The 22,979-nt window shown below is 45.2% G+C and overlaps 1 protein-coding gene across 1 annotated transcript in view; it reads right to left on the reverse strand.

The window, feature by feature from the left end:
- Nucleotides 1–5,839: 5,839 nt before the first annotated feature.
- The window catches only part of cep128 (centrosomal protein 128), a 323,727-nt gene continuing 306,587 nt past the window's right edge, over nt 5,840–22,979 (reverse strand). Inside the window, exons 22-23 of the mRNA XM_078234447.1 lie at nt 11,222–11,330; nt 5,840–5,955 (exon numbers count right to left, since the gene is read on the reverse strand). Of these exons, the coding sequence (XP_078090573.1) occupies nt 5,840–5,955; nt 11,222–11,330 (225 nt within the window). The remainder of the gene's footprint in view (nt 5,956–11,221; nt 11,331–22,979) is intronic.

Below are 22,979 nucleotides of genomic sequence, written 5' to 3' on the forward strand. Positions count from 1 at the left end.
CTAGAAGCCTACAGATTGGCCAGAACATAAGACCATAAGACCATAAGACATAGGAGCGGAAGTAAGGCCATTCGGCCCATCGAGTCCACTCCACCATTCAATCATGGTTGATTTCAACTCCATTTACCCGCTCTCTCCCCATAGCCCTTAATTCCTCGAGAAATCAAGAATTTATCAATTTCTGTCTTGAAGACGCTCAACGTCTCGGCCTCCACAGCCCTCTGTGGCAATGAATTCCACAGACCCACCACTCTCTGGCTGAAGAAATTTCTCCTCATCTCTGTTCTAAAGTGACTCCCTTTTATTCTAAGGCTGTGCCCCCGCGTCCTAGTCTCCCCTGTTAATGGAAACAACTTCCCTACGTCCATCCTATCTAAGCCGTTCATTATCTTGTAAGTTTCTATCAGATCTCCCCTCAACCTCCTAAACTCCAATGAATATAATCCCACGATCCTCAGACGTTCATCGTATGTCAGGCCTACCATTCCTGGGATCATCCGTGTGAATCTCCGCTGGACCCGCTCCAGTGCCAGTATGTCCTTCCTGAGGTGTGGGGCCCAAAATTGCTCACAGTACTCCAAATGGGGCCTAACCAGTGCTTTATAAAGCCTCAGAAGTACATCCCTGCTTTTGTATTCCAAGCCTCTTGAGATAAATGACAACATTACATTTGCTTTCTTAATTACGGACTCAACCTGCAAGTTTACCTTTAGAGAATCCTGGACTAGGACTCCCAAGTCCCTTTGCACTTTAGCATTATGAATTTTGTCACCGTTTAGAAAATAGTCCATGCCTCTATTCTTTTTTCCAAAGTGTACGACCTCGCACTTGCCCACGTTGAATTTCATCAGCCACTTCTTGGACCACTCTCCTAAACTGTCTAAATCTTTCTGCAGCCTCCCCACCTCCTCAATACTACCTGCCCCTCCACCTATCTTTGTATCATCGGCAAACTTGGCCAGAATGCTCCCAGTCCCGTCATCTAGATCGTTAATATATAAAGAGAACAGCTGTGGCCCCAACACTGAACCCTGCGGGACACCACTTGTCACCGGTTGCCATTCTGAGAAAGAACCTTTTATCCCAACTCTCTGCCTTCTGTCTGACAGCCAATCGTCAATCCATGTTAGTACCTTGCCTCGAATACCATGGGCCCTTATTTTACTCAGCAGTCTCCCGTGAGGCACCTTGTCAAAGGCCTTTTGGAAGTCAAGATAGATAACATCCATTGGCTCTCCTTGGTCTAACCTATTTGTTATCTCTTCAAAGAACTCTAACAGGTTTGTCAGGCACGACCTCCCCTTACTAAATCCATGCTGACTTGTCTTAATCCGACCCTGCACTTCCAAGAATTTAGAAATCTCATCCTTAACGATGGATTCTAGAATTTTGCCAACAACTGAGGTTAGGCTAATTGGCCTATAATTTTCCATCTTTTTTCTTGTTCCCTTCTTGAACAGTGGGGTTACAACAGCGATTTTCCAATCCTCTGGGACTTTCCCTGACTCCAGTGACTTTTGAAAGATCATAACTAAAGATCATTACCATCCTTCACCTTGATGAGATCATTCCCTGCCCATTAGCCATGCGAGGTAAAGGCCCTTTAGGAAATAAATACATTTACAGTCAGTAAAAGTTGTCAATAGTGCATTTATTAAAATTCTTTTCATCTTTAGTCATTAAAAAAAAGTATTACAGCAATCATTAAATCAATCTGTACAGTGATCTTATTAAAACAACAAGCCCGCATTGCTTAAAAAAAACCTGAGTGGCATATTACAACTCCATCCAAATAATCCATGAGGAATTACACATGGGGATCAGGATGTCCAGGTCACTTCAGATGAAAAATAAAACATTTACATTTTGTGCACCTGAACTCTTCTAATTCGGCAACCGAGGCTTAATTTGATTATTTTGTTGAGTAAAATGTAGATTATATGATAAGTAAATAAATAGACCTGCATTCATATAGTGCCTAATCTCGTTGAGATGCCTCAAAGCATATAGCACAAGGTTATGTGAAGTGCAGAGACTACAAATGGGTAGATGCACCAGCCTATCTCCCCCCCAAACAGCCATGATGCACATAGTCTGTTTTGAGAAGGTGTTAACTGAAGGATGAATTTTGGCCAGGACTCGAGAATAATTCCTAACTTCTTCAAAAATTATCAGAGGAAATCTTTAACGTCCATCTGCTCAATCATCAGAATTCGGTTTAACATCTCACCTGAAGGGTGAATGTAAGTGGAAAACTGGTAGGGTATTTTATATTATATAGTGTAAAATAAAAACAGAAGGTGCTGGAAAACTCAGCATTTGGAAGAATCAGTGAACTCAAAATGTTACCTCTATTGCTCTCTCCACAGATGCTGCTGAGCTTTTCCAGAATTTTCGCTTTATAGTCACAGTATCTTGCTTAATTGCAGAGCACTTTATGTCTTAGCTCTGGACATATTGCTCTGGAATGTGGTGCTGCCACCAAGCATGGCAACTAATATCTCTTTGGAGCTTGGCTGGGCAGAGAGAACCATGCTGGGCAGCGGTATGTTCCAGCAATCATGTAGTAGAATTGCACACAGCATTAGACACCTCGCAGGGAGTGAAAATGGTGGTCCAGTAAAGAGGAGCTATAACCAATGGGACCAATAACAGCACCGGAGCAGGCCATGTAGCTACACGTTGGATAATGTGCACTCATCCTTGCACTGCTACAGCCATCATGACCAGACTGAGTGCAGACTTTGACCCAGTTAAAACGTGCTCGGAGTGAAGGTTTTCTACTGGTGAGCAGTTACTCATTGAGGCTGGATATTGCTGGCAGAATGAAACATTGGAAAGGAATCACCTTTCAGGACTCTCGCTCTGTGAGATAATTTAAGCACCATGTCAGTGCTTATAGCACCACAAGAGAGCCTAGTTAATGGGAGAAGATAGTCAGCTTTTGGCAAGTTGGGATTGCAAATCCTGGGAATGTATAGATAATAGTTTGGTGCGCTGGGATTATAAATAGTGGAAGTGAATGGATTTTGGTTTAGTCCACTGGAATTATGCAGAGTGGGTCTCAATGTGATGGATTTAATTTATTGAAAGTCTTTGCTGGAATGAGCAACGCATTTATTAGGAATCAATTGTTGTTTTAAAAATTTGCCTTTAGAGTTAAAAAATTACAGTGCAATTTATCCATTTCTTTTCCTCCACCATTACGTGGCCATTACATGGAAGCTTTGGAGAGAATGCAAAGAAGGTTGACCAGGATGTTGCCTGATCTCGAGGGTGTTGGCAATGAGGAGAGGTTGAATAAACTAGGATTGTTTACGCTGGAAAGACGGAGGCTGAGGGGAAACCTGATAGAGGTCTACAAAATGATGAGAAGCATAGACAGGGTGGATAGTCAAAGGCTTTGTCCCAGGGTGGAAGTGTCAATAACAAGGTGGGGAGGGGCACAGGATCAAGGGGAGGGGGGAAAGTTTAAGGGAGATGTGCGGGGGAAGTTTTTCACGCAGAGAGTGGTGGGTGCTTGCAATGCGCAGCCAGAGGAGGTGGTGGATTAGCACCTTAGCAACATTTAAGAGGCATCTGGATGGATACATGAATAGGGAGGGAATAGAGGGATACGGACCGAATAAGAGCAGAAGGTTTTTTTAAATTTAGTTAGGGCAGCATGGTCAGCACAAGCTTGGAGGGCCGAAGGGCCTGTTCCTGTGCTGTACTTTTCTTTGTTCTTTGCCAGTGAATAAGACTTTCCAGCTGACTTGTAACCAATTGAGGGATGCTCCACCTGATCCACAAATTTCAATGGGACGGAAACCATCTCTAGTTCGCCTGCCCAGGATATTGCGTAAGGAAGACAATGACTGTATAAAGAGAGGCCCTGAAAATTGTTCAGATTCGGTTCTGTATAAGGCACATTGTTGGTGAATGGAAAGCCAAAATGTGATGTCTGTCTCTGTGGGCCAGCCTTTGGACACCCCTCTCCCTTATTATGGAAATGCTTCCTCATACAGACGCAATGCTACCTTTACCCTCCAGTTTCATTGAGTCTTTGGTACCTGCAGCAGCTGAGCATTCCCCCCCCCTGTGTCTCTCAGTATGTTTCCCCATTAGGGCGTTGAAGTGCAAGGTTTCTGATGAAGTGCAGAGACTCTGGAGACTCTTTATACTCAGTGCAGTGTGGCAGCTGCAGTTCCGTCGAAGAAGCTAAATCAACCTAAACGGGTTGTGGAATTACAGCTACTGAGATATATGGGATCTTGTAAACATAATGACTTTGGCACTCTATGAACTGCAATATCATCATCTTCTGAAATTGGCTGCAGCCTCTGTGATTTTCAGCCACCAGTCTAAAGCTGAACCGCTCTCCTCCACTTGCCATCTAAAATACAGTCCCTCCAGATGACTGATGTGAAGTTCATCCAGGAGGTTAATGAATCCTGAAGATAAAAGTAACTGATATTTATATAATTCGCAGCAATGTGCAGACCTGCAGAGACTCATTCATGAAGGCTCAGTTTAGCTGGTATAAGTTGGCAAGGCCAAATCTTGCTCTTGCAGCTTGCCACTGAGCTAACTGAAAACATCGTAGGATGGGGAGAAGAGATATTACCCCAGCCTTTCTTCTCAGACTGAATTTATACAGAGCAAGATGACTGTCTGCTTCATTTTATTTCACAATCCGATGCAGGTTATAGGGCTGGCCGTTACTGCAGGCTTCGGGATCCTGACATCAGGACTACATGGGGTTCCCGGGTCCGCTCTTGCCAGTGGCATCCCCAATTGGCGCAATCTTCCCAGAGGTTCCCTTGGACGTGTGGGAACAAGTCAAGGATTAAGAAGCCCAAAGCCAACCTGTACCTCAGAGAGGAGAGGGAACTCCTCCGCAGGGATCATTTGGACCATGGATCATTCGCAACCCTGTCATTGGAGAATGAAGTCTCCTGTTCCAATGGATGCTGCCTCCATTGATGGTCTCAGCATCTGTCCCAGAAACTAACCGCTCGCTGTGTAAAATTTTTTTTACTATTTTGCCAATTACTTTCATTTGGTATCCTCTGTTTCTTGACCCTTCCCCCAGTGGGAACAGTTTCTCTCCATCTACTCTGCCAAGACCCTTCATGATTTTGAACATCTCTATAAAATCACTCGTCAACCTTCTCTTCTCTAAGGAGAATGGCCTCAATGTCTCCAATTGTCCACATGACCAAGGCCCTCACCTCCAGAAAAATTCTGGTAAATCGTTTCTTCACCCTATGTCTTCACATCCCTCCTAAAGTGTGGCGCCCAGAATTGAGGGAGAGAGAGAGAGACAGAGACAAAGACAGACAGAGACAGAAAGAGTGGAGGTGGACAACATTCCGTTTCCACTACCTACCGCCTCTCCACGGTCCTTTTATGTCATGTGTAATGAAAGATCCTGGTGAGCCGTCCCTTCTCACACATTATATCTGCTGTTAAATTGCTTTGAAGGATCATTTTTAAAGGTAGCTTAAATATTTGAAGCTAAGAGCCTCTGGCCAATATCTAGCAAACACATTCGTCCGTGAACTGCATCAGGTTGACCTGTAAATGTAGAATTTTTACAGCTTTCAAAACAGTGGCATTGAGGAGTTTCTCTTTGCGATATTAATTTTGGCACAGGCTTCTTGTGTTGGTAATACAAAGGAAGTAAATTGAAAAGACTGGGCTTTTAGAGGCACTCAGAGAGTGCCTGCTGCTACCATGCGTATAATGGATGGAAACATGTTTCAGTAAACGCTCACAGCCACCCTGCTTGATACAAGGTACGCGCCATCCATTAAAGCTGCTGGAGAAACAGACAATGTCGCTTGCTCTTTATGGCCTAATACTTGTCTTTTTCTGCGGGAGACTTTCTTCCATTAGTAGCCCTGCTGAGCTCACGTCCTCGGCTTGCGTCTCGCTTTCCGGAAGGCAGATTTCTGCGCCTGCCGTCTGGTGCTGCAAGGAAAAAGAATCACAGCACTCAGCGACTTGTCTGGAAGAGAGAGTTAATGGCACCGAGATTCTTCCCTCCTCCACTTTCCCACCAAAGCTCTTTCTGAGCTGCATGGGGGGACATGGTCATCCTGAATGTATCATTCCGGACAACAACATCTGTGTGAAGTCTGCACATTCTCCCCGTGTCTGCGTGGGTTTCCTCCGGGTGCTCTGTTTTCGTCCCACAGCCCAAAGATGTGCGGGTTAGGTTGATTGGCCACGCTAAAATTAACCCTAGTGTCAGCCAGATTAGTGGGGTTCCGGGATAGGGTCTGGGTGGGATTGTTGTCAGTGCAGACTCGATGGGCTGAATGGCCTCCTCCTGCACTGTAGGGATTCTATGATTCGATAAACAAGCTGTACCAATCCAACATACGCACAACAATTTAAGACATGCGCGTCCAATCAGCAATCTTGAATATATCAGCGCAGTGCAACAGACAGGTTTCTCACATCAAAGAAAAGTTAGAGGGCACAGTAGCATAGTGATAATGTTACTGGACTATTAATTCAGAGGCCTGGACTAATACTCCAGAGACATGAGTTCACTTCTCACTGTGCCAGCCAGTGGGGGAAGGGAATTTAAATTAATGTAATTAATAAATTTGGAATCAATTGCTAGTCTCAGTAACAGTGATCACTACTAGGTTGTTGTTAAAACCCATCTTCCTCACTAAATCTCTCCAGGGGTCAATTTGCCATTGTAACCTGGAGTGGCTAACACGTGACTCCAGACACACAACAATGTGGTTAACTCTTAACTGCCTTTTGAAACAGCCTAGCAAGCCAATCAATTATTTTTTAAGTTTTTATTTATTAGTGCCACAAGTAGGCTTACATTAACATTGCAATGAAGTTAATGTGAAAATCCCCTAGTCGCCACACTCCGGCGCCTGTTCGGGTACACCGAGGGAGAATTTAACATGGCCAATGCACCTGACCAGCACGTCTTTCAGACTGTGGGAGGAAACTGGAGCACCCGGAGGAAACCCACGCAGACATGGGGAGAATGTGCAGACTCCACACAGACAGTGACCCAAGCCGGGAATCGAACCCGGCTCCCCGGCGCTGTGAAGCAGCAGTGCTAACCATGTTGCATCAAACTGCAGCAGAGAATAAGCACTGTGGGCGCATACGCACCACGTGCACTGCAGCAGTTTAAGAACCAGCTCACCTTCTCAAGGGCAACAAATGCTGGCTTTGCCTATGACACTCACATGCCAAGTTTGAATATAAAGGCATTGTGAACCCCCGCACAATTCAAACACCAGCTAGCTGTGTCCCTCATCTCCTCTCTTAAAGAGGCATACTGGTGGGCAGAAAGGGTATGTGGTAAATACTGGAGCAAGATAAATGACCAAATCTCACAAGCTGAATTCATTTCTGAAATCCCTTCAAAGAGGTTACCCAGCACCCTCAGAATTTCTCTGCTTCTCTACCCAGCCAAACCTTTGATGAATGCCCTTCGTAACCTTGCCATTCTTTATATCTGAACCAACAAAGCAAGTCCCATTGGACTATTCCACCACAGGAGCATCACGGCCAATCCCTACGTCTACTGGGGAATCAGTGGAGTGTAATTGAGAGCAGGAATTAAGATAATTACGCTATCACTAGCACAGTGCTGCTGAAACCACTGCCAGAATGAGCAGATAACTTACCACCTGAATACTGAGGAAGGGAGCAGATTGAAATTTTTTTTTAATACATTCGTGGGACATAGGGTCGCTGGCTGGCCAGCATTTATTGCCCATCCCTAGTTGCCCAAAGGCTGTTGAGAGTCAACCACATTGCTGCGGGTCTGGAGTCACATGTAGGCCAGACCGAGTAAGGACGGCAGATTTCCTTCCCTAAAGGACATCAGTGAACCAGATGGGTTTTTCCGACAATCGACAATGGTTTCATGGTCATCATTGGATTCTTAATTCCAGATATTTTTATTGAATTGAAATCCCACCATCTGCTGTGGCAGGATTCAAACCCGGGTCCCAAGAACATTAGCTGAGTTTCCGGATTAATAGTCTAACGATGATACCACTAGCCCATCACCTTTCCTCTAAGAGGGGTGTGAATGCCAATTATGGTAAAACAAGACAACTGGACACAAACTGAACCATGTCAACAAACAATGGCAAATATCAGGTTAAACATCAGACCGTTGAAGGATCTTGTCTCAAATCCTTGGCTCTCCATTACTGCATTCTGTGCAATGTTTCACAATCTCAGTGGGAATTCTCATTTATCCTCCTACTTCACCCTGTCATGTCCAATATTTTTTCTTCACAAAAGACTTTGAGTAAAAACAATTTCCCATTTATTTATATATATATATGTATATTAAATACTCTCCGTTTTCTCTCACTCATTCTGTCTCTATTCGGCAGTGATGTGGAAGCTTTGTTATACACACCACAATGAAAAAGGCAAATTAACAAGGCCATCAAAACGCAAACAAAGCACTGACAATGATTTCTAAATGGATAGTATTGAAAAGCAGGGCAGTTACATAAAGCTTTGATAGGGCCTTGGTTTGACAACAGAGCAAGTCCTCGCTTAAGGTTATAATTGTGTTTGTGAAAAAACACAACTTTAAGCGAATCGCTGTTATCAGGTTAGATCTTCCCTTTACAACCAATGTAAAACACTGTAATTAGATTTTCTGGGGCCTTTCTCCTCAGAAAAGAGCATTAAACCATTTTCGGGTGGCACAGCGGTTAGCACTGCTGCCTCACAGCGCCAGGGACCCGGGTTCGATTCCAGCCTTGGGTCACTGTGTGTGTGTGGAGTTCGCACATTCTCCCCGTGTCTGTGTGGGTTTCCTCCGGGTGCTCCAGTTTCCTCCCACAATCCAAAGTTGTGCGGGTTAGATGAATTGGACATGCTAAATTGTCCCTTAGTGCCCAGGATGTGTATGGTTAGGGGAATTAGCGGGATAAACATGTAGGGTTATGGGGATAGGGCCTGGTAAGATGCTCTGTCGGAGAGTAGATGCAGTCTCGATGGGCTGAATGGCCTTCTTCTGCACTATAGAGATTCTGTGACCTGTAAATTGAAATACTCCAAATTTCTACATTTTTAAATAAAATAACATTAGAATACATTACATTTAAAATCACTAAATAAATATGCTAACTCTTTCTAGTTACTTCCAGCGTGCCACCTCCCCCGCTCCCCGATCCTCCCAGTCGCCACTCTTTATGTTTGCCGAACCCCCGGCTTATCGTACACCCTGCCCACCGGACCTTCCAGCTGCTGGCCAACCCTTCCCTGAACCTCACCTCTCCTGCTCGCCACTCCCCTCTCTCAAACCCCTGCAGTGAGCGAGGACTTGGGAGGTGAGTGGCAAGAGGCAGGAACAACAACTCTGGAGCAAGAACTTCTTCAAGTTGCAGATCACCGCAGTAAGCCGTGAATTGGAAGGTTGACGAGAGGGTGGATCGGCCAGAGAGCAGGAACGTTGGGCACCAGGGTGGTGGTGGAGGCGGGGGGGGGGGGTCACCAGGAAGAGTGCAGGAGGGTCGGGGAGCTGGAGAGGCTGTTCCAAAATGGCGCCAATTGGGTCACACAACCAATGTCATACCCAGCATGAAACAATGTTAAAATAAAACTCCCAACATTAAATGTGAACAGCCACCCCATTAACTGACCAGTGTCAAATCAAAAAAACTTTAAGCAGTGCAACTTAAGGTAAGGAATTAATGGACTTGGGAGAACCAGCTCTGGTCTCCTTAAATGACTGTGGCAATAATATGAAAAAGATATAGAATCATAGAATTCCTACAATGCAGAAGGAGGCCATTCAGCCCATCGAGTCTGCACCAACCACAATCCCACCCAGGCCCCATTCCCGTAACCCCACATATTTACACTGTTAGTCCCCTGACACTAAGGGTCAATTTAGCATGACCAATCAACTTAACCCGCACATTTTTGGAGTGTGGGAGGAAACCGGAGCACCTGGAGGAAACCCATGCAGACACGGGGAGAACGTGCAAACTCGACACAGACAGTGACCCCAGAATTGAACCCAGGGCCCTGACGCTGTGAGGCAGCAGTGCTAACCACTGTGCCACCGTGCCGTCCCTAAATGACATGAGAACTGAGAAATGATAACCACCAGGCAAGGTTGAACAGGCTGGGATTCTTTTCTTTGGAAAAGAGAGACTGAGGAGTGATGAAATAGAGTATTTTTTAAATTAGGAAAGGGTTTGACAGGGTAGACTTAGAACAAAATGCGTCTACCTGTGGGGAATCCAGAACTCTCTTATACTTATGCCCCCTAGTTAACAATAAATTGAATAAAGATTTCAGAAGATTACTCCTTCTCAGAGAATGGTTCAAATACTAACAGAAGGAATAGTGCAAGCGCAGTTAAGGGGAAGCTGGATCAGTTCACAAGGGAGAAATGAACAGGATAATCAGATAGGGCCGGATGAGGTAGAATGGCAGGAGGCCCATGTGCAGCATGAACACCAGCACAGACAAATTGGGCAGAATGCCCTGTTCTTGTGATACAAATTCTCTGGATTTTAGGCTGTGCCAAAGATGCACACATCAATTTTGATCTTGCACTAATGGTCATGCTTCATATCAGATCTTCAGGAGGTTGCAAGCCTGATGCAGGGACAGCAGTCCATGCCGACACCTGCAACGGCAACATTTTTATCTGCAAGGACCCGTGTTCGATTCCTGGCTTGGGTCATTGCCTGTGTGGAGTTTGCACGTTCTCCCCGTATCTGTATGGGTTTCTTCCGGGTGCTCCAGTTTCCTCCCACAGGCCAAAGACGTGCGGGTTAGGTTGATTGGCCATGCTAAATTGCCCCATTGTGTCAGGGGATTAGCAGGTAGATATGTGGGGTTACAGGAATAGGGCCTCGGTGGGATTGTGGCCGGTACAGACTCGATGGGCCAAATGGCCTCCTCCTGCACTGTAGGGATTCTATGATTCTAAACAAAAGGAAATATTTCCATTGGGGAACTTAACAGAAATCTTTGAAAAATATAGATGAATCACTCCCCCACAACGAATGCATAAATGCAAAGATTATGTTAGGATTGGCATCGTGCAATGAAACCAATGACACTTGGGTAGCAGCTTTGTAATTGGGGATATTCATCAATGGCAGAATGCTGGCCAGAATCCAGACCCTATATCTGTCACATCAGCCTGTCAATACTACACCTGACACAGCAGCCTGCTGGTAGGGAAGGCCCAGTGTATACTCACAGCCACTGTCTGTAGTGAAACAGCTGGAAGGCGAACCATTTTTATCATGCAGTGCATCAGGCAGACCATCTGACCTCGCTTCCCTCAAGCTGGTGTCCGACTCTTCATCCTAATTGCCAGAATTAAAAAGTCATTTTAAGAAACACGGATTAGTCAGTTCCACTTTCATAGAACATAGAACAGTACAGCACAGAACAGGCCCTTCGGCCCACGATGTTGTGCCGACCTTCATCTGAAACCAAGATCAAGCTATCCCACTCCCTATCATCCTGGTGTGCTCCATGTGCCTATCCAATAACCGCTTAAATGTTCCTAAAGTGTCTGACTCCACTATCACTGCAGGCAGTCCATTCCACACCCCACCCACTCTCTGCGTGAAGAACCTACCTCTGATATCCTTCCTATATCTCCCACCATGAACCCTATAGTTATGCCCCCTCGTAATAGCTCCATCCACCCGAGGAAATAGTCTTTGAACGTTCACTCGATCTATCCCCTTCATCATTTTATAAACCTCTATTAAGTCTCCCCTCAATCTCCTCCGCTCCAGAGAGAACAGCCCCAGCTCCCTCAACCTTTCCTCATAAGACCGACACTCCAAACCAGGCAGCATCCTGGTAAATCTCCTCTGCACTCTTTCCAGCGCTTCCACATCCTTCTTATAGTCAGGTGACCAGAACTGCACGCAATATTCCAAATGCGGTCTCACCAAGGTCCTGTACAGTTGCAGCATAACCCCACGGCTCTTAAACTCCAACCCCCTGTTAATAAAAGCTAACACACTATATGCCTTCTTCACAGCTCTATCCACTTGAGTGGCAACCTTTAGAGATCTGTGGATATGGACCCCAAGATCTCTCTGTTCCTCCACAGTCTTCAGAACCCTACCTTTGACCCTGTAATCCACATTTAAATTAGTCCTACCAAAATGAATCACCTCACATTTATCAGGGTTAAACTCCATTTGCCATTTTTCAGCCCAGCTTTGCATCCTATCTATGTCTCTTTGCAGCCTACAACACCCCTCCACCTCATCCACTACTCCACCAATCTTGGTGTCATCAGCAAATTTACTGATCCACCCTTCAGCCCCCTCCTCTAAGTCATTAATAAAAATCACAAAGAGCAGAGGACCAAGCACCGATCCCTGCGGCACTCCGCTAGCAACCTGCCTCCAGTCCGAAAATTTTCCATCCACCACCACCCTCTGTCTTCGATCAGACAGCCAGTTACCTATCCAATCGGCCAACTTTCCCTCTATCCCACACCTCCTTATTTTCATCATAAGCTGACCATGGGGGACCTTATCAAACGCCTTACTAAAATCCATGTAGATGACATCAACCGCCCTACCTTCATCAACACACCTAGTTACCTCCTCAAAAAATTCTATCAAATTTGTGAGGCACGATTTGCCCTTCACAAATCCGTGCTGACTATCCCGGATTAATCCGCATCTTTCTAAATGGTCGTAAATCCCATCCCTAAGGACCTTTTCCATCAATTTACCAACCACCGAAGTCAGACTAACCGGTCTATAATTACCAGGGTCATTTCTATTCCCTTTCTTAAACAGAGGAACAACATTTGCCACTCTCCAGTCCTCTGGCACCATCCCCGTGGACAGCGAGGACCCAAAGATCAAAGCCAAAGGCTCTGCAATCTCATCCCTCGCCTCCCAAAGAATCCTAGGATACATTTCATCAGGCCCAGGGGACTTATCGACCTTCAGTTTATTCAAAACTGCCAATACATCCTCCCTCCGAACATCTATTTCCTCCAGCCTATTAGCCTGTAACACCTTCTCTTCCTGAAAAACATGGCCCCTCTCCTTGGTGAACACTGAAGAAAAGTATTCATTCATCACCTCGCCTATCTCTACTGATTCCATACACAAGTTCCCACCACTGTCCTTGACCGGCCCTAACCTCACCCTGGTCATTCTTTTATTCCTCACATAAGAGTAAAAAGCCTTGGGGTTTTCCTTGATCCGACCCGCCAAGGACTTCTCATGTCCCCTCCTAGCTCTCCTCAGCCCCTTTTTCAGCTCGTTCCTTGCTAACTTGTAACCCTCAGTCGAGCCATCTGAACCTTGTTTCCTCATCCCTACATAAGCTTCCCTCTTCCTTTTCACAAGACATTCCACCTCTTTTGTGAACCACGGTTCCCTCACTCGGCCATTTCCTCCCTGCCTGACAGGGACATACCTATCAAGGACACCCAGTATTTGTTCCTTGAAAAAGTTCCACTTTTCATCAGTGCCTTTCCCTGACAGTTTCTGTTCCCAACTTATGCCCCCTAATTCTTGCCTAATCGCATCATAATTACCTCTCCCCCAATTGTAAGCCTTGCCCTGCCGTCCGGCCCTATCCCTCTCCATTGCAATAACAAAAGACACCGAATTGTGGTCACTATCTCCAAAGTTCTCTCCCACAACCAAATCTAACACTTGGCCCGGTTCATTTCCCAGTACCAAATCCAATGTGGCCTCACCCCTTGTCGGCCTATCCACATATTGTGTCAGGAAACCCTCCTGCACACACTGCACAAAAAGTGCCCCATCCAAACTATTTGACCTACAAAGGTTCCAATCAATATTTGGAAAGTTAAAGTCCCCCATGACAACTACCCTGTGACCCCCACACGTATCCATAATCTGCTTAGCAATTTCTTCCTCCACATCTCTATTACTATTTGGGGGCCTATAGTAAACTCCTAGCAACGTGACCGCTCCTTTCCTGTTTCTAACTGCAGCCCATATTACCTCAGTGTGCATATCCCCCTCAAAGTGCTTTTCCGCAGCCGTTAAACTATCCTTGATTAACAATGCTACTCCTCCACCTCTTTTACCAGCTTCCCTACACTTACTGAAACATCTATACCCCGGAACATCCAACAACCATTCCTGTCCTTGTTCTACCCACGTCTCCGTAATGGCCACAACATCGTAGTCCCAAGTAGCAATCCACGCCCCAAGTTCATCCACCTTGTTCCGGATGCTCCTTGCATTGAAGTAGACACACTTCAACCTATCTTCCTGTCTACCGGTACCCATCCTTGACCTTGATACCTTCCCCAATACCTCACCACCCTCAACACTGACTTCTGGACTACAACTCCTTTTCCCACTCCCCTGACAAATTAGTTTAAATCCCCCTGAAGAGCCGTAGCAAATTTCCCTCCCAGGATATTGGTGCCCCTCTGGTTCAGGTGCACCCCGTCCTGTTTGTAGAGGTCCCACCTTCCCCAGAACGTGTTCCAATTATCCACGTATCTGAAACCCTCCCTCCTGCACCATCCCTGCAACCACATGTTTAACTGCACTCTCTCCCTGTTCCTCAACTCGCTATCACGTGGCACCGGTAGCGTACCAGAGATGACCACATGTTTTGTCTTTGCTCTCAGCTTCCAGCCGAGCTCCCGAAATTCCTGTTTTAAATCCCCGTCCCTTCTCTTACCTATGTCGTTGGTACCAATGTGTACCACGACTTGTGACTGTTTCCCCTCCCCCTTAAGAATCCGGAAAACACGGTCCGAGACGTCACGGACCCTGGCATCCGGTAGGCAACAAACCATCCTCGAGTCTCTTTTGCTGCCACAGAACCTCCTATCTATCCCTCTAACTAACGAGTCCCCAATAACTATTGCCCTCCCGCTCTCCTCCTTACCCTCCTGAGCCACAGGGACGGACTCAGTGCCGGAGATCCTCTCACTGCGGCTCACCACTGGTATGTCGTCCCCCTCAACCGTATCCAAAGCGGAATACTTATTGCTAAGGGGAACGACCGCAGGGGATCCCTGCACCGACTGCTTCTTCCCAGCCCCTCTCACCGTCACCCATCTATTTTCATTCCGCGGAGTAACTGTATCCCTGAAGCTTCTGTCTATGGCCATCTCTGCATCCCTAATGATCCTAAGTTCCTCCAACTCCAGCTCCAGTTCCCTTACACGGTTTTGGAGGAGCTGCAGATGGATGCACTTCTCACAGGTATAATCAGCAGGGACACTGACGTCGTCCCTCACCTCGAACATAGTGCAAGAGGAACATTGCACTGCCTTCACACCCATCCCCTCTAGATACCTTGCCAGTACCAGGTAGAAACAGCAAAAAATGAATTAACTCACCCCTGCTCGCCCAAGCCCTGTGAGCCAAAGCCCTACAGCTTTCACTCTGCCTCCTGCTCACTCTGCTGCCCACTAACGATGCTGCCCGCTCAAATGTGCGGCCTACTTTTAAACCCTCCAAAAACCTTCCCAGACTCCTGCTGGGCCCACTTCCTGTTTTAAAAAAAAACCTCCGATTTTTTACACAAATTTAACTTAAAATAAATAAATAAATGTAGTGAACAAACCAACTGCCTTCTCCTCAGCCTGGTCCTGTGGAACAATGAGGCTGAAATGAGGCTGAAAACTGCAAGTTAAGCACTTTTAAACCCTCCAAAAACCTTTCACCAGAACCCTGAGGCACCTTAAGTTTAGGCAGCTTCAATCCAGTACTTCAATGAGCACATTAGGTGTAAATTGGCAATGCCAGAGGTTGGGGGGGGGGGGGGGGGGGGGGGGGGGGGGTGATGGTGTGATGGTAATCTCACTGAATGAGCAATCCACAGGTCCAGACTAATACTCTGGAGGCTAGGCTTCAAATCTCACCACGGCATCAAAAATGTAATTAATAAACCTGGAATTGAAACTTAGTCTCAGTCATAGTGACCACGAAACTATCATTGATTGTTGTAAAAACCCATCTGATTCACTCATGTCCTTCAGGGAAGGAAATCCGCCACCCTTACCAGGTCTGACCTACATGTGATTCCAGAACCCCAGCAATGTGGTTAACTTGGAAATGGCCTCATTGTGCACCAAACCCTTTCTCAAGGGCACTTTGGAATTGGCAACAAAAGCTGGCCATGCCAGTGATGCCCACATCCCCATGCAAGAATTAAAGAAAAGTGTGATACAATGGCTGTAGGAGTAAATGAAAAATGTTCCACTGATTCAGTGGGAAGTGCTCTTCCGAACTGTTGGATAAAGATGCATGAAGTAAATCACCGCACTGTGTCACATTAGATCTATTTTGGGAGTGCCCTTGCAAGCCCTGAGGGTCCGAATGGAAACTGGACAACTGCTTGCATCTAATGTAGGCATCTCAGTGAGCACAACATTAACAAATATTCAACAGATACTTCATACAGAGTTTTGAAAACATTCTCTCTTTTAAACAACTAAACCATCAATTGCCATTTTGCCACGGTATCTGATCATTGGAGCTATTTGTGAACATGCATATTCATGTTTCTATGAAGTTATTTTTAATTTGATTAATGGGATATGAGGCGGGTCAGTGGCAAGGCCAGCATATACAGCCTGTCCCCAGCTACTCTAAGAAGGTGGCAGTGGGCCTTCGTCATGAGCCTTTGAGGTTGGCATTTGAGGTGGCAGTTTGATACAACTGAGTGGTTTGCTAGGCCACTTCAGAGGACACCCAAGAGTCAACCTCACTGGTGTGTGACTGGAGTCACACATAGCCCAGACCAGGTAAGGACGTTGAGTTTCTTTCCCTCGAGGAGATTAGTGAACCAGTTGTGTTTTTTTAAAATTCTGACAGCTTCATGGTCACTTTTACTAACAACAAATGTTTGTTCTAATTCCAGAACTTTCATAAAACAAAGACAGAATTCTCAGAGTGCCATGGTGGGATTTGAACTCCGATCTATTGGATTATTAGTCCAGTAATATAACCATTGCACTGCCATAGACATTTCACATGGCTATTAGAACATAGAACATTACAGCACAGTACAGGCCCTTCGGCCCTCGATGTTGCGCCGACCAGTGAAACCAATCTAAAGCCCCTCTAATCTACACTATTCCAATATCATCCATATGTTTATCCAATAACCATTTGAATGCTCGTAATGTTGACGAGTCCACTACTGCTGCAGGCAGGGCATTCCACGCCCTTACTACTCTCTGAGTAAAGAACCTACCTCTAACATCTGTCCTATATCTCTCACCCCTCAAGTTAAAGCTATGTCCCCTCGTGTTAGCCATCACCATCCGAGGAAAAAGGCTCTCACAATCCATCCTATCTCATCCTCTGATCATCTTGTATGCCTTTATTAAGTCACCTCTTAACCTTCTTCTCTCTAACGAAAACAACCTCAAGTCCCTCAGGCTATTAAATTTATAAATCCAACAACTTAAAAACAGTTAGGAAAAAAAATCTTCCACCAAAAATAATCCAGGAATAGAAAACAGCCTGTCATGTTACAACTGTGGGACTGTTTCATACTGTGTAACAGCATACAATGTGATAGTCATGTTAACTAGACTTTAGCAATAACACAATCAGGAGATGTGTACTTGCAACAGCGACATTCAGAATAAAGATGCTCAGATAATGGTTGCTTTTGTATATGTTACAGATTTCTGTGGCAATCGACAGACCTTAAAGAGTTGCCTTGTAAACTGATACCCAAATCAAGACTCCCTCATTTGAAATAAAAGTACAGAGAATAAAAGCGCCTGCCACGACCTTTCCATAATGGTGGAAAAGGTAGGTTGTATCAACTACCATTAGTGACTACTATCAACCAGAAACTGAACTGGACTAGCTGTGGTTACCAGAGCAGGTCAGAGGTTAGGAATTCTGCAGCAACTAACAAACCTCCTGACTCCCCAAAGTCTGCCCACTATCTATTAGGCTCATGTCAGCAGTAAGATGGAATACTCTCCACCAAGTGCAACTCCACCAATGCTCAAGGAGTTTGACACTATTCCAAGACAGGGCAGCCCACTTGATTGGCATTCCACCCCCATCTTAAAATTCACTCCCTCCACCACCGACACACAGTGTGTACCAACTACAAGATGCGCTACAGCCATCTGCCAAGGCTCCTTCGATAGCACCTTCCAAACTTGTAACCTCTACTGCCTAAAAGGCCAAGGACAGTAGGTGCACGAGAACACTACCCCTACAAGTTCCCGTCCAAGACATGCACTGTCTGAATTGGAACCATACCACCATTCTTTCACTGTCAATGGGTCAAAGTCCTGGAACTCGCATCCTAACAGCACTGTGGGTGTACCTACAACATAATGGCTTCAGCAGTTCAATAACCAGCACCTCTCAAAGATAGTTAGGGATGGCCATCAAATGCTGCACACATCCATATCCCTGGACGGATATCATTCAACGTCTTTATGACGGGTTGGAAGATAGAGAACAAGACTAGAACAAGAGGGAATTTGTTCAATTTCTTTTCAGTCAGGAACTGTATCTAACTGTCCAGAACATGCAGACAGCATGCAGGCATCCATTCTTGATCATCCTGCCAGTTTCAGAAGAGGCAGACTTCATTGACGGGAAGGAACGAGATCAGAAGTGTTGCCAATTCTCTTAATGTGTTAGACTTGAAAACATATTGGTTACTTTTCCCTCCCAGTTGAGCCTTTGTTATGCGGTATGCAACTAAATGGCTAGAAACACAATGTGATGTGGGGCATCTTCAGCATGGGTCAAACAGTGAGATACAATCACTAAGCTTGATTTCTTCTCTGTTCAGCAGAGAATGCTGTGAATTTATTTTTTTGTGGATAATCTGCCACAAAAAGATTTAAAACCATTCAGATTTTCCCACAAACAAAATCACTTTGATTGTCTCATACTCAGCAGCACTGTGCAAAGTAGGCCAATTATCGTACAATGGAACTTTAGTCCCTCGGTACTGGGTGTATCAGGTCTTCATTTTAATTGGCAAAGGTTTACAGAAGGAAATTAAAACAAGTATTTAACATCACTAGGATGTGTCGGGTTACTAGAGACAGCCAAACTATAGGAATAAAATGAGGATCTCATAGAGGTTTACAGTATGGAAACAGGCCCTTCGGCCCAACTTATCCATGTCACCTTTTTTTTATACCACTAAGCTAGTCCCTATTGCTGGCATTTGGCCCATATCCCTCTATACCCATCATACCCATGTAACTCTCCAAATGCTTTTTAAAAGACAAAATTGTACTCGCCTCTACTACTACCTCTGGCAGCTCGTCACAGAAACCCTCTGTGAGAAAAAACCCTCTGGACCCTTTTGTATCTCACCTTAAACCTATGCCCTCTAGTTTTAGACTCCCCTACTTTGGGAAAAGATGTTGACTATCTAGCTGATCTATGCCCCTCATTATTTTATAGACCTCTACAAGGTCTACGCTCCAGGGAAAAAAGTCCCAGTCTTTCCAGCCTCTCCTTATAACTCAACCCATGTTTTCAGTTATTTACTTGTCAGCCTTGGTTTGATGGTAACTCTCTCTGAATCAGGAGGTCGTGGACTCAAGCCCTACTCTATGCAGATATTTACATTGACGGGCAAACGTGCTATCATTTAGATGAGATATTAAACCTCAGTCGCGTCTGTCCTCCCATGTGAATGTAGAGATTCCATGGCACTATTCAGAACATGGGAGCTCCCGGCAGTGTCCTAGCCAACATTCACCCCTCAATCAACATTGCTAAAAACAGATTATTTGAAAGGAAAGACTTGTATTTATAAAGTGCCTTTCATGACCTCAAGGTGTCCCAAGATGCTTTAGTCAATGACGTGCCTTTTGAAGAGTAGTCACTATTGCAATGTAGGAAATGCAACAGCCAATTTGCACACAGCAAGCTCCAACAGCCCCATGAAAATGACCAGATATTGTGTTTAAATGATGTTTTTTGAGGGACAATTATTAGCCATTTGGCTCATAGAGTCATCGAGGTTTACAGCATGGAAACAGGCCCTTCAGCCCAACTTGTCCATGCTGTGCTTTTTTTTAGACCCCGAAGCTAGTCCCAATTGCTTGCATTTGGCCCATATCCCTCTATACCCATTTTACCCATTTAGCTGTCTATCTCATTGCCATTTGTGAAATCTGTGTTTAAATTGGCTGCCACCTTCCCCGACAAGACAGATTACAATTCAGAAGCACCTCATTGTAAGGCCCTATAGGATGTCCTGAAGACATGAAAGTTACCATATAAATGTGATATTTTTTCTCTATTATATCAAAATTATGTCAACATCAGATTACAACAGGGGTAAAATATCTCCTCTTACTGTATCTTAGTTATGATATTGATAGAATATATTGACTATACATAGTCTTTGATCAATACTTATTACTTCAAGCTGAGATTGGATGAAACTGGTATACTCCTCCAGGTTCCCCAGGATGGATGGAGGGTGGAGCAGGGGAATGGGAGTGTGAAACTGCAAACCTTCTCTGTATCAATCTCTCTTCTTCATCCTCTCCCTGCTCCCTCTTCAACCATCCCTCACGACCGGTAGCACAGTGGTTAGCACTGCTGCTTCACAGCTCCAGGGACCTGGGTTCGAATCCCGGCTCGGGTCACTGTCTGTGTGGAGTTTGCACATTCTCCTCGTGTCTGCGTGGGTTTCTTCCGGGTGCTCCGGTTTCCTCCCACAGTCCAAAGATGTGCAGGTTAGGTTGATTGGCCATGCTAAAATTGCCCCTTAGTGTCCTGAGATGTGTAGGTCAGAGGGATTAGCAGGTAAATATGTAGGGATATAGGGGTAGGGCCTGGGTGGGATTGTGGTCGGTGCAGACTCGATGGGCCGAATGGCCTCTTTCTGCACTGTAGGGTTTCTATGATTCTATGACCCCCCCCCCCCCCCCACCCCACCTAGCTTTTCTTAAATTTATACCGCAGACAGAGTGGAACTGGCTAAAGAGATACCTGCCCTGTCTCTTTTAATCTGTGGACTATGTTACTGAAAGGCAGGTGCGGACCTGAGCGATAAAGAGAAAATATGCAAATGTTGGAGAGACACAACAGATCACTCAGTACCTGAAAACAGAAAATATAGGTCGATGCTTTGAGTGTAGCTCCTTTGCCAAGACTGCAAACTGACAGATGAGCGAGAGCTTTTATAGCTCAGAGACAAATGAAAGAGGGGAAAGAAGAAAAACAAGTAAAGGTCGAGTGCCAATCACCAAGAAAAAGGCAAGATGTTCAACAGGCTCTGAACAGGGTTTTGTGAAGGCCAACACTTCTCCATCTTACTGTAAATCAAAAATAAAAACCCTGTCCATTGACTATGGAATTGTTTGCTGTAGCCTCGAGTTAATAGAAACGTACAAATTTACAGTGCAAAAGGAGGTCAACATGCCCATACTGTCTGAACAATCCAGTTTAATCCTACTTTCCAGCTCTTGGTCTGTAGCCTGGTAGGTTAATGCATTCCCAAATACAAATCCGCTTTTTGACAACAACTTATTTTTATATAGCGTCTTTAACATAGTAAAGACAATACACAGGAGCATTGTAAATGTGACACCCAAGCTCACTGGGAGATATTACTTCAGCCAAAGCTTGGTCAGAAGAGGTGGAGTTAAAGAAGGCCTTAAAGGAGGAAAGTGAGGGAGAGAGATGGAGAGGTGTAGGGAGAGTATTCCCAAACTTGGGGCCTAGGCAACTGAAGTACGGCCACCAATGGTGGGGCAATTAAAATTAGGGATGCTCAAGGGGCCAGGATTAGATGAGCGTCAATATCTCAGAGGGTTGTGCGGCTGCAGAATATGATATGACAGAGATGGTGGTGGGTGGATGGGCTGTGGGGGGAGGGGGAGAGAGGGTATTGGAAGCAAGGATGAGAATTTCAATATCAAGCCATTGCTTGAAGGGCAAATGTGGGTCAGTGAGCATAGGGGCATTAGGTGAATGGGCGTTGATGCATGTTAGGACATGGGCTGCAGAGTTTTGAATGACTTCAAGTTTACTGAGGGCAGGATGTGGGAGAACAGCCTGAAAGGTGTTGGAATAGTGAAGTCTGTGGGTAACAAAGGAATGAATGAGAGTTTCAGCAGCAGATGAGCTGAGACCGGGGTGAAGTTGGATGAAGTTATGGAAATGCAAACAGCTGTCGCAATGATAACATCAGTTTGGGGTGGAAGCTGATCTGTCCACAGTACTCTAGCTATGACTTAACTAATGCTTTAGACAATTCTGGCTCATGTATTATATGCCTTGACTAATATAGGAAAGTATCTCTCTGCATTCCTAACTATTCTATCACACTGCTACCTTCAGGGATTTGTGGATATGCACTCCAAGATTCCTCTGTATTTCTCAGTTTATAAACATCGATGGTGCAATCCCTTCCCTTGTTGGCTCTTCACAAATGCATTATCCCACAATGTCCGAGACTGAATTCCATTGTCACTTTCCTGCTCACCCGACTGGTCCAATGATCACTTACTGCAATCTGCTGCCTTCTACATTACAAACCAATGTTGTGTCATCTTCAAACTTCTGAATCATGCCCCCTACATTTAAACCCAAATCACTGATATCGAAAAGAAAAATCTAAGGGACTGAGCCCTTTGGAACCCAAATAAATGTAGCCTTCCAGTCACGAAAACACATCGACCGTCTCTTTGCTTTGAGCCAATTTTGGGACCAACTTTCGCTTGGATCACATGGGTTTTTATTTTCCTGACCAATTTGCCATAAGGGATCTCGCCAAAATCCATGTCGGCCACATCAAATCCACCATCTTAATTGACTCTCCTTGTTAATGCTTCAAAAAATTCAATCAAGTTAGTCAAACATGATCTCCCCCATACAAATCAATGCTGAATCTCCTGGATGAATTTCATAGAATCCCTACAGTATAGAAGGAAGCCATTCGGCCCATCGAGACTGCACCGACAACAATCCCACCCAGACTTTACCCCTGTAACCCCACGTATCTACCCT

This window comes from Mustelus asterias, chromosome 18, assembly GCF_964213995.1.
Source record: "Mustelus asterias chromosome 18, sMusAst1.hap1.1, whole genome shotgun sequence".
NCBI classification, from domain to species: Eukaryota; Metazoa; Chordata; class Chondrichthyes; order Carcharhiniformes; family Triakidae; genus Mustelus; species Mustelus asterias.